Source organism: Phoenix dactylifera, chromosome 1, assembly GCF_051530095.1.
Source record: "Phoenix dactylifera cultivar Ajwa chromosome 1, Ajwa_hap1_PhDact_Kaust_v1.1, whole genome shotgun sequence".
NCBI classification, from domain to species: domain Eukaryota; kingdom Viridiplantae; phylum Streptophyta; class Magnoliopsida; order Arecales; family Arecaceae; genus Phoenix; species Phoenix dactylifera.
In genome coordinates, this window is record NC_143190.1 from 52,315,458 (window position 1) to 52,328,179 (window position 12,722).

Consider the following 12,722-nt stretch of genomic DNA (forward strand, 5'->3'; position numbering starts at 1 on the left):
CTAAGTCTGATCGGCATAAGTTTTTGCAATTTAAGTCTGAAGAAGAGCCTCGTTTCTCTGTATCTTTCTTTCCCAAACTTTGCCATAACGGTCATGTAAGCAAGCAACAATATATGTACAAAGGAGATATATAAATAAATGATTTTTTTTTGATGTATTCGTACCCATGATGTATGAAATGCCCGTTGCAGCAAAAAAAAAAGAAATTTTTTTTTACAAAGATCTAATTCTATTTTTATCTTCCAATTAAATAGTGCTCCGAATTCTCTTCACACTTTAATGCCTCCCACGTTCCTACCACCCCCCAAGATTCTATTAAACTAGCAAGTTGCAGGCCATGACTCTTCCACTTGTAGAGCTAAACATGACTTCTCATGGCCAGCGAGATGGTCTGGAACTGTCAAGAAACCTCAAAGACGAGGTACGTAGGAAGATTATTGGTAGAAAAGAAGAGGAATATATATTAGAAAAGGAAATAGGACAAGGAAAAGAAGAGGCACAAGGTGTGCATGTGAGAGGGCATAGTTTATTTGGCGACAAAGCAAGGAGGGGGCGTGCCAACAGTGCACATGGGATGGAATGATTCATCCCATTCTTAAGCATCTCCTGCCGTTCCCCATTCTTAAAATTCCCATCACACATCTCTATCCATCTCATGATTTCCATCGACCTACAGAAGAATTACAGCAAAAGGATATATCTATTCCATGGGTGTAACAACTCAAGACCTCATCCAAAATGGCTAGCTGGAAGGTATTATTTGGGTTCTTTGATCCTGTATAAGTACCCAAGATCTATCTAACAAATAACCGATGTGGGACTAAACACACGCCCGCATGGGTTCTCACATACTTCCCCCGTTCAAGCCCCGACATCCTCGTTAGGCTAAGGGTTCATATCTATTCAAATCTAATCACAAACACTACGATTGACCCGTGGTCAACCCCAATGGATCCATGCCTAGTCCACATAGGTTATGGGCCGGGTCCGCTCTGATATCATTTGTAACAACCTAGGACCTCACCCAAAATGGCTAGCCGGAAGTTATTATTTGGGTTCCTTAATTTTGTATAAGTACCCAAGATCTACTAGCAAATAACCGATGTGGGACTAAACACACGCCCGCATGGGTTCTCACAATGGGTATCCTTACATCTATCAATATATTGCCTTCACATGTAGCTTTTATTGCCCATGGATGTCGATATATGCAGCCACGTACTGGGTAGCTGATGAGACAAGTTACAACTTTGGCTTAGCTCTTGTAAGGCCACAACAATATTAGAGTATCAAGTTTTGATTTTTCTTTTTTTCTTTTTTCCCTCATCTCTTGGTGTCTCGATCTACATGATTATACTTAGCTTTAGAGTAAATTAACAAATATTATGATAGCTAGTGAGACAATATCTAATTAAAATGATGTATAAAAATGACCATATTTTTTTTTATGATAAGATATGTTATTCAAGAAGCATCAGTGCCGCATGTACAAGTTCATCTAGTATGATCATGCTGCCAATTATGTTGGACTCTGATTGTGTTTCACTTTATTAGTAGTACCCACTTATTAGAAAGAAAACAAGATCTTAATTAAGCCAAAGACCATATCTTTAAAAAAACAAATGTCTCGCTCATTATATATATGAACGATAACTATATTTGGCATAAATATTAAAACTAAACTTGAACTGAGCTGAGACACCAAAATCAACCTAAGCTCTCTTAGTTATGCCTTGATGACAACCACTCAGCTCAAATCATATAACCATATTTTCAACAGCAACAATATTAAGAACGAGCAACACTCTAGACATCCTATATAACTCATTTGCATAAATAATTTTCTGCGCATCCCGTGCGTTAATGTTAATTATTTTCTTCAAATCTTCCAAACTCGCGACGATGATGAGAAGGGCCAGCACCGCATCAGTTGTTAACATATTTTGTTTCATGAGATTGCTTTGGTACGTAGCAACCTCAAGCTCATTCTAGTAGTGGAATCATGTTTGGAGTTTGCATCCAAATTAAACCCAACGGCATGCATATGTGCTCTTCCGAATCAACGAAGGACACTAGCAACAATCTCTCTCTTCTAGTATATGCATCTTGGAAGCCAAACCAAAAGGCACGGTCACATGAGCATGTGGTGGCCGATTCCTTCGCTTCATTAAACTTAAGCTACGGCTTTCGGCCTGTAATACCGTTGAAGCCTCGACACCCCCCCTTCCTTCCTTCCTCGCACCTCTCTCTCTATCTCTTTCTCCAGCTGTTGCTAGCTGTCTCCCTCTTCCCTTGTCATGTGAACCCCTCTTCTCCTGCCCCTACAGCAAAAGAAAATTCAACTGCCACCCCTACCGCGTCAACCATAATAACGAGAGAGAGAGAGAGAGAGAGGGAGAGAAGCACAAACAAGCGATTGCTATTCGAATTCGAATTGAAAGGCCTCTAATCCTTATATCCATCAGGTTTCAGCTCTCGGCTACCATTGCCTGGCCGCCGGTCTAAGACCAAGCTTTTGGAGAGAGAGAGAGAGAGAGCGATGGCTCAGCTCCCTCCTAAGATCCCCACCAGCATGCCCCCCACCTGGCCCAACTTCGGCCACCACCGTCTCCCCTCCTCCTCGATCCCCACCCCCACGCAGCCGGCACCCAGCTCCCAGCCCTCATGGGTCGACGAATTCCTCGACTTCTCCTCCGCCAAGCGCGGCTCCCACCGCCGCTCCGTCAGCGACTCCATCGCCTTCCTTGAGGCCCCGCCGGCGGACGACGCCGCTGCTGCCCGTGAATACGACCGCCTTGACGAGGACCGGCTCATAGAGTCCATGTTCTCCGACGACGTCCCGCTCCCGTCATCCTCCTCCGCCGGTGCTGCGCTCCCCGTCACGTCTTCCAACCCGTCCACGCCGTCCGACCACAACAGCGTCAACGACGACTTAAAGCCTGCCGCATCGTCCGACCGCCAGACTGCACCGAGCAATGAGTTGGCTGCGGAGGCGCAGAGCGCTTGCAAGGCCGAGCCGCAGGCGCCGGCTGCTGCCACGCAAGCTGAACCGGAGCCCATCGTCGACCCCAAGAGAGTTAAGAGGTGAGGCTGATTTCCGCCATTTTGCGACAATGTAGCTCGCTTTAGCTCCGGCATTGGCCTCAACCGCGACCATCTTCTAATCAAGTTGCGGACTCGAGCAGGATATTAGCCAACCGGCAGTCGGCGCAGAGGTCGCGAGTGAGGAAGCTCCAGTACATATCGGAGCTCGAGCGCACCGTCACCACGTTGCAGGTAGTCATATATATATGCTGTGGAATTTTGGATACCATGATGGAAACGTTTAAATTGATTTCTAATAGGAAAAATTAGCTTCCGTGGGACAACGTAACAGTGTAAACATGTAGAGATTTCATAAGTTGGCCAACATTCTCTAATGGTTTGGTTGGTTATGTCTGTCTTTTGGATGAAGACCGAGGTGTCGGCGTTGTCGCCTCGGGTTGCATTCCTCGATCACCAGCGCTCGATTCTCACAATGGGGAACAGCCATCTGAAGCAGCGGATTGCAGCTTTGGCCCAGGACAAAATCTTTAAAGATGGTGAGTTTCTTAGAGTGATATCACTAGGCACTAGCTATAATTTGGCTTAACTAATTTCCAAGTATTTTTAAAACAAACACCGGCTATTTTCGGATTTTTCCCGGAATTTTTGCTTGATGATGCAGCATTTCCCGTTGCATATAATTCTTAAGTCCGGAATATTTCTTTCGCGCAGCCCGACCTTTCATGTATTCGTTGTCTTCTTTTATGAACAAATGAAATAAATGTAAGAGGGCCAAGCGACGTAGCCACAGCAACATGATAGGTAGAGCATAAACGACGCTGCGTGTAAATAATTTTTTTGCTCCAATTTTTTTACATGTGTTCGGTAAATGAGTTACATTGGAGTTGCCCGATATTCTCCAATTCACTAATCAAAATTCTCTGGATGTTCATCATTATTTCATCGGCCAAATGATTTTTGAAATTTTTTACGACTTAAAAAAAATTATTTGATAGTCCATAATACATTTACATGATTAATGTATGAGATAATTATTTTTCTAAATAATTGACGTTCTTTTTCGTGAGTGCAATCTTGCATAGACGATAATAATACTCTTTAGTTCCATAAAACTTCTTTAGTTAGCTAGCAAATTCTTAACCCCCGCTCCCGGCCCCCACCCAAAAAAAAAAAAAGTCTCATATATCTTTGTTTACTGAACTAGTTTTGAATGTCAACACTTAACAATATACTATATGCTTAATCGCACCCCCACACTGCCATTTGAAATATAAGTATCTTAATAATATTGTGCCTCTTCATATAATATTATGCTCTTCTCTTGCTCAAGAAATAAAAGAAGAAGAAGGCACCTTTATGTCGAAATGTATTATGTATAATCTAAGTCTCAGATCCAAACCATTCACAATAGTATATAACATCAGAACTACCTATGAATTAAAAAAAAAAAAAAAGAAGTTAAACCACAGTACATAATTTGCGCAAACATAATTCATGGTTAAAAGTAGATAACAAAAAAAGTTTAAACTATGGTCCAACATGTTTTGCTTCCCATGGACATTATGTGGAATATTTTCAATTGAACCATAGGCCATTCTCATGCATTACTCATGAATGGATTAAAAAATGGATGGGCAATAGCAAGAAACATGCTTCTTGTAACACAAATAGATCCACTAAAAATCTCAGTTAGCAGTTGAGACGTGCATTTTCTGAAGCTGATGATGGCTTCATAATTACTATCATGCATGGAGTTCCTTGTAATGGATTGGGTGGTGGTTCCGTGCAAAATTGCAGCCCACCAAGAAGCATTAAAGAAGGAGATCGAGAGGCTAAGGCAAGTCTACCACCAGCAGAATATAAAGAAAATGTCTGCTCCCACCTCTGAACCCGCCATGCGCACAGAAAAAGAGCTGGTCAGCTGACGCTCAGAAACAAAATGCTGCAGAGGTGACAGTAATTCGTTGATTAGGGGTTGAGGTGATGGTGTTCATCAAGCAGGAGAATTGAGCTTGCGGTGATGGTGGTAAATGTATTATTGTATTCTTTGTGTATTTCCATTTCATCTATCACTTTTCTCTTTTTAAAAAAAAAAAAATATTAACCGTCACAGTCCAAGGTCTAGTAACATGAAGGCGACTGTCACAGGGCATTGTGTATTATTTTGATGCGTGTTTTTCCATTTTAACGCAAATATTCCATGCATTTTTTTTTTCTCTCGAAATGGGGGATTGCGGTTTCTCAAATCATCTATTGTTTACACCATTCAATTCCTAATCAAAATTTTCCCTTCTTCAGTGGGTTTCGAACAAGTTGCAGAATTAGCTAATTTATTGATATATTTATGTATGTATTTATTTGTGTTTTCACTTCTTTGATAAAGTTCCCATTCCTGACATATAAAGGAGAAAGAGAAGAATATGAGCAGTTTATAATATTTATACCCTCCTGAATTTTTTACTTTCTGTGCCATTTCCTTCAACAAGTGACAGTATCCTATCCTAAGATATTATATATATACATATATATACATTAAGAGGGTGTTCTGGATACCGGAGGATCTCATCAATCAGGAATCTAGGTTTACTCCATGAGAGGTGGAGAGATTTAAGGAAACAGGACAACCGACAAGCAAAGATTGTTTCCATTTTCCAAGGATAACATATTTTAGAAATGGAATGAATGCTCTCTAGGAGATAGGGATTAGCTGTGTTTGCTGGCTCTAACATCTCTTTAAACTCTTTTGCATCCCAAGTAAATTTCGAAGAGTTCTCGCCTGGAAGACATAAGATTTTCTGGCATCCAAACATCCCCTAATGAAAACATATAACTTGCAACCCATAGTCCATCTGAATACGGAAGTAAAAAAATGCAAAAATAAAATGGAATGCCAGTCTTTAGATAAATTATTATATGCTCTATATGGATGTTTCTGTTAAAGGCTCTCCTTACAGGAATTAATTTGCAACAATGACATTCAACAAAGTATTCCAAGTCCATCTCCTGTATATGTACGAATAATTCCAAAGATATATGATTGGACATCCTAGTATCTCCTAACTTAATTACCACGTATCTGGATTGTCCTAAAATCATGGCATTTTTTCCTCTCTTTTTTTGATATTTTTTACTTTCTTTACGTCGTATAACTTTTAACGATAGTTTATGACTAGGAAAATACTGGATAAAACATTCTAGCTTGAATTTGTTTTAAACAATTCTGCAATTTTCTAGAAATTTGATTTTAGAAGATTGTAACGAGCCCTCTTTCATGTCCACCATACAAGCATCTGCTTGCTCTGTTTCCAATTGCTACACTTATATTTTTGGGTGTAACATTGATGATTGTTTTCAGATTGTATGAATATTGAGGATACAAGAACCGGGTTTCCTTTGTAGCAGCACCTCTTGGCCTAGCAATGAAAGATTCTGAGTCCGGTTATTTGTATTGTATGCCGGATCCTTATTACTTTCTCCATAACCAATTAAATGATCATGAAAAGAACTTCCTCATCAAAAGTGCATTAGAAAAACAAAAAAAAGAGAGCAGCAGTTATATCTCCATAACTGCTAGGTTTCACTGAGAAGAGTTATGTATAGCATTTTTCACTCAGCTCCAACTAGATAGTTCGAGCTAGTTCTATAACTTCCTCAAACCAATCAAGCGTGGCATATCTGCCATTTTGGGTCAGGTAGCTTACCTTATTCCTCGTTCGATTAGGCCAACCATAAAAATTTTTTAAAAAAAAGATTCAGGCACATGCAGATGCGTGCATGGATGGTGTAGACTGAATTATAGTGCCTTTTATAATTGTATCACGAGAATTATAAACACCTTCTTCTTATTGAATTCAACTATGTACCTTTTTTTTTTTTTTTGGTAAAGATGGCATTTCATATAGTTTTAACGTGAGTACATCCAGTCATATCGAAAGAAAGTAAAGAGTACATAGTAGAAGGTATCTCTCCTACAGATATCCAAATGATCTTTTCAGAATGCCGAGCAACAAATGAAGCAACCCAGTCTGCTATGCTGTTCGCCTTCCTAAACCAACTACATACTTTACGGTTCTCTCTTGATAGAGAAAATGACCAGCATCTCATAAAACCAAGGGCGAATTTCCTAGCCTCAAAAGAAGAGCTGGATATAGTAGTCATCAGCACCTGCTTAGTTTCACCACAGATGTTAATATTAGAGAGGAAATTGCCGTAACAAAAAGATGAAAAATGAAAACTGCCACTTGAAAGCAATAAAAAACCAGGCGCCAACCATAATTAACCAAAGTGCAAGGTAGTAGATAAAAAGATCCTTATTTTATTATCCCCCACACCCATCCTATTAAACTGCAAGCTCGATGCCTTTGGCAGGTTCCATATACTCATAACACCCCCCTTCCCGTTCCGTGTCCCCACAAAATAATATCGCAAATTGCAAGTATAATATTACCTCCACCACGTGCACAGCATGTGCTTCCGTATAAAGCAACATGGATGGATCTCCTTAGCTGGCTGCACTTGAGAGGCACGGTACATAGAATTTCTTCTTTAATCCATCCATCCTTCTTGGTCCAAAAAGAGTAGATAAAACAAGCAAACAGGCGAATCCGCCAATGCTGGGATCCTCAAGCATGCAATAAGTTTAAAAATTTGGAGATTTGATACCTCGGCACGCAGCCTTGCCTTTTTAGTTCAGCTCAACTGTTCGTGTTGTGTGAGCCACAATTATAATAATAATAATAATAATAATAATAAACTACGCCACAATTATTCCTTTCCTCGCCTTCTCACCTTCTTCCCCTCCCCTTCCTCCCTCATGGAAATTCTTATAAATATGACAGAGAAGTGGAAGTCGTCGCCTTAATAGCCAAAGACCTTTTAATGGAGTGGCCCAAGTGCATGCATGTATGGTCCTAGAGGTGCATAGCTGCGCTACACGTGCATGGGTCCTCGTGTGAGGGAGGAAATCGTGATGCGAGTGGGACCAGCTATCATGCAGCACACTTGGTGGAGGGCATGCCTCGAACACAAGAAGGCTTCTTTTTTTCCCACTAACCATGTGGTATTGGGATTTATGGCCCATCCGTTGCATTGCCATCATATTCAGCCTTTTAGCATGCATGCATCTGTTGGCACGTGTGCTGTTGCTGGGTCTCTCCTGTTGGAAGCAAGCATAATTCGAACCGTCCCCTCCACTGTTCACGCGTACTAGACCATATGCTAAGGAAATGGGGCCGATTAATAAATCGAACGGCAGATGGTGCCTATTGGAACTGAAAGTTTCTTCCTGAAGGATTCGATAGCGATTATTGGGTACATGAATGATTTTTAGGCTTTTAGCCCTTGCTCGACAGCCATGAGGTGGGAGAGAATTGAAGTAAGGAGGGTCACAATTCGTAAGTTTGGTATTGATTCTGCCAATGCTCCATAGCAAACCTTTCCTTGCTTGTCCGTCCAATATTAGATGAAAACTAGTAAATGAATAATTTGGGCTCGGATCCGTGACAGGATTCATCAAGCTTATTCCCTGGAGAGGAGGAAACCATAAACATCATGAGCCATGCAACAGGATTCATCAAGCTTGTTCGCTGGAGAGGAGGAAACCTTAAACATCATGAGCCATGCCCGAACACCTGCTTGCCTAAAATAACTAGAAGCCTGAACTTGGCATGGTAATAGGCTCCTTTAGTTAATAAGCCAAGCTTGAATAGTTTTTTGATATTTGGCTAGCTCAGCTCATATACCCCTTTCATTTGAAATAAGCCGGAGCAGCCTGGTACACACTAGGCTGCTTTGCACTCGTAACAAGTGCTGGGTTCGACAACAACGGGTAGAAGCTTATCAAAAACAAGTTCTTTCTCATACAATGACTGCAAAATTATCAGAAGCAAGGTATGGTCTTCTTTTCAACAAGTTGGGTATAGTTCCTGTATTCTTAGCACAAATCAATGAAATACTCGATTTGTCAAGTTAACAAGTTGGTCTTCTTTTCAATGAAACGGCAAAAAATAGAAACATCAATCATAAAAGGAATGTGTACCATCTCAATTTAAATTCAGCTCCAATGAATATATTATTAACAATATATTTTTACAGAACATTTAGTTAAAAAAAAAGGCTTGTCAGAACGTATGAATTGAGCTAACGAGAAAAATGGAAGTGCCTCTTAACATCAGGATCATGTTCAATTTACTTGTTATGATCAGTTACCATGATAGACAGATTTTAAAACTAAAAGTTACACTGATGCTGCAGTAATGTGGGGCCAGACTCCGTTTCTCTGCATAGACCTGATCGTCTCGTACGAGTTTTGGAGCCTCTTTTTAAGTAAATACGAGTTGTCTCAAGGTACCCAAAACATGCTGGATCGATTGCATGCTGCTTTCCATCCAGTTCAGTTAGGATGGCAATCTGAACAAGGACTAATGGAACTTGCTCAGATGGACCATGGTTTTAGCTGTTACCAGTAAGTTCAATGCTACAAGACAAGAATAAAATAATCTTAGGGAATAGAACAAACTCAGCATGAAATCAGTATCAGCTATCAACTTACATATTTCATGCTGAAGAAGTAAATGTAAAATACATAGACAAACAATTTTTTTCCCATTACTTTATAGAAAGCTACATAGATTCCCATATTTACCAATGATTTCTAATTAGGTCCTCTAGGATTGGAAATTACATATCTAGTCCATACCAACCTATATTGTATCGTACCGGTACGGCACTGATATAGTACCAAGGTTCGGTTCAGTATAAGAACTAAACCGGTTCGTACCAATCCAAACCAAGCGAAACTCCCCCCCTCCCCTCCCATGTTGCCCGGTACCAACCTGTCCCACCTAGTTTCAGGAGGTACCATGGCTGGAGTAAGAAGAAAATGTTGGAAACCTATCTCGGTAAGGGATGCATACCATACATTCCGACTATACCGTACCAAATTGATAACATACTCATTCCCTGCACCAGTTTTGCAGACTTTGATCCAAATACTTTGGAGTTCCAACCTGCTTATGGACCCACTTACAATTAGAACCCCTCCTTGCCAAGGCTAACACTGGGCTATGCTGCAGCTAAAAATGTCCAAGCCATCTCAAACTTATTGCTCATTTATTCTTGACATTCCTCTGATATTTTTTTTTCCTAAAACTGTTTCTTGTTAACCATATGTCAATCTCAAAATCCTCATCCTTGCAATGCTCATTTTACACTCCTGAGCTATCTTAACTGAAAGATGCAGCTGATTTAAGTAATCTTAAGATATTGCCCTGTGTCTGAATGACCCTTGCAAGTCGCATAGCATCCTGGTGGATGAATCACCCTGTTTTAAGACATGGTTGCTATTTCTTCATCACTGTGTATAATGGAAGAAAAAAATGCAACAGATTTGTTCAGGGCATGTCTATATATATATATATATATATATATATTGAACTGTATATACTAAAATCACTATCTAAATTTCTACTATAGTTGAAATTCCATGTACTTTGTTTTATCCAAGTTAATTTTCAATCCTTTATCCTGTGCTGCTACCTTCCAGTTTGATGTACACAGCTAATTCATCAACTAAAAATGTATCATCGGCAAGTAACATGAACATGGAGGTCTCCTATCGCATATCAGAAAGTCCTTTCACAACTAGTAATTCGTTTACCAAGAGAATTTGTAGCATTATAAATAAAAGATGGACTCTTTGTCGTCAAGCAATTGAATCTAGCTTTCTTTCAAAAATTGGACAGACAATCTGTATCTTTGATCTCTTTTAAAATAGGTGGTTGTTTTCTGTAATAAAGACAGCACTTATGGCAAATAATAAATAATGTTCACGTAAATTAAACAACAGAGTAAAAGAAACATTGTTCCTAAAAAGTGTGCATGAAATATGAAAATGTCACCTTGCACTCATAAATCTTTCTGACCAACGTTGAACTTTGAAATGAAGAAACCAATCGTATCGAGCGAAGATGATGGGTCAAACCTTTGAACAAGTTCTGCTTCACTTTGGGTTAGCCATTCCCTAGCAGAGCAAAATAACAAAAGGCAATACTAGTTAATAGTTGCAAGATGGAAGCAGAACATTCTTAGTATATATCAGTGGAAACTCTTCAAACTGTATCTTTTCATTCCAGAGTTGGGTGCAACAGAGAGACAATATTACAAAAAAGTTGTTTATAAGCTTTCCCCGACATCATATAATTTTCAAAATTGACAATGGCAATCATTAATCTCATCACAGCTAATAAGGAAAAAACAGCCAAAATAATGTAACATGGAGGAGAACTAACACTGACCGTGGATGAGGGATGGCAACAGGTCGGGTTAGGTCAAGTAAAAAACCTTTCCTGTTTCAACCATCTGCATGCTTATGCTCTAATTATTTTCCAACAAGGAGGCAGCAATAAAGCATGCTTCATTCATGCAGAAATAATTTAAAAAACTTGGATTTCACATATAAGGCACATCAATTTCAATTTTGCAAACTATGGTTATTTTGTTTCTAATAAATGTCTAACTGCCTTCACCACCTTGTTTTCAATTTGCTTCGCCAATAATATGTCTATCAATCTACATCAGCATAACATGTTTTCACAAAGGATGACCACTTTGTTTCTTAAATTTATACTTTAGCTATAAAACAAGCTTACTAATTACGAGGAACATACTACTCAGAAATAAACAGCTTTTTCATAATGTCCTTTACTTTGACCCTGAAATTGTTCCAATATTGATGCTAAGTTTTCATTTTTGAAAAATTTAACTACAATTGATTCCTCCAAATGAGTTTACAGCACACTTTTATCATCGACAGTGATGATGGTGGTGGCGGCGGCGGCAATGATAGTAAGAAACCTTATTATGGCTATCTAATAGTAATATGTAACAAGAAAGGTTGATGTTCTGGATAAATCAGTGTAATCTGGAATGTTTTTATGGTTGATCCATGCATCTATTCAATGACTCAGTTTAACATTCTTTTCTTTTTTCTGCATTAATCATCATCAGTTAAGTCCTACAGTTTCAGGTAACAAGAGACTAGGACAAGATGTTATACAAAACTCACTTCAGCTTTGATGTAAATGAAGATAGCGGCAGAGGTGATGAGTAAAAAGAGAAGCATATCTACACGGGGAGGTCTGATGATGTTTTTCAGCTTAAGCATATATTAACAGAATTAACTTATTTAAAATCATCTTCCAATCAGAGCACGGTGGAAGTAGCTGATAGAGTTTGTGCTGCAATGCAAACCAGACAGAGTGTGGTGCACAGAACACATATTACAATAACCCTAATGCCTCAAAATCTGCATGTATTGGGGCATTAAAATGCGCTCCCATTGCAAAAGAAAAATGAAAGCGACTTACTCCACATATTCCCCACCAAACAGCTCGCAACGGCCAGTTATACCAGGTCCTCCAATTTTGGGGTGCTGAGATTTTACAACCATATGAATAGAATGAGAAGAAGAAATTGTATGTAGTTAGAAACTCAAAAGTGTAGGTATGACGTAAATCATAAATGTTCTGACATTCAAGAAGCTTCATGCTATACATGTAAAAAAACTTCATGGTCATTACATGTTACCAACTCATGTACTGCAAATACATAACTAAGTCTGAGTATGCCACCAAGAAACTTATTAAATGCTAAAGCTAGAGATAGAAAGTACGCAATTT

At 39.3% G+C, this 12,722-nt stretch overlaps 2 protein-coding genes across 5 annotated transcripts in view; one reads left to right on the forward strand and one right to left on the reverse strand.

The window, feature by feature from the left end:
- The first annotated feature begins 2,111 nt into the window (after positions 1 to 2,111).
- Positions 2,112 to 5,458, forward strand: LOC103707378 (basic leucine zipper 34-like). Its single transcript, XM_008791836.5, has 4 exons — positions 2,112 to 3,084; positions 3,186 to 3,276; positions 3,455 to 3,581; positions 4,843 to 5,458. Exons 1-4 carry the CDS (start codon positions 2,540 to 2,542, stop codon positions 4,968 to 4,970), a joined length of 891 nt encoding a protein of 296 aa, XP_008790058.3. The 5' UTR covers positions 2,112 to 2,539; the 3' UTR covers positions 4,971 to 5,458.
- Positions 5,459 to 7,070: 1,612 nt separating this feature from the next.
- The window catches only part of LOC103707377 (NOL1/NOP2/sun family protein), a 31,223-nt gene continuing 25,571 nt past the window's right edge, over positions 7,071 to 12,722 (reverse strand). For 3 of the 4 annotated variants that reach the window (XM_088706051.2, XM_088706041.2, XM_088706044.2), the window contains 3 exons: positions 12,411 to 12,475; positions 10,944 to 11,065; positions 9,087 to 9,520 (listed from right to left, as the gene is read on the reverse strand). In XM_088706051.2, coding sequence (XP_088562177.2) covers positions 10,951 to 11,065; positions 12,411 to 12,475 — 180 coding nt within the window. In that variant the 3' untranslated portion in view covers positions 9,087 to 9,520; positions 10,944 to 10,950. Of the gene's footprint in view, positions 7,210 to 9,086; positions 9,521 to 10,943; positions 11,066 to 12,410; positions 12,476 to 12,722 lie in introns of those variants that run through there. The other variant, XM_088706039.2, reaches the window with a different exon arrangement.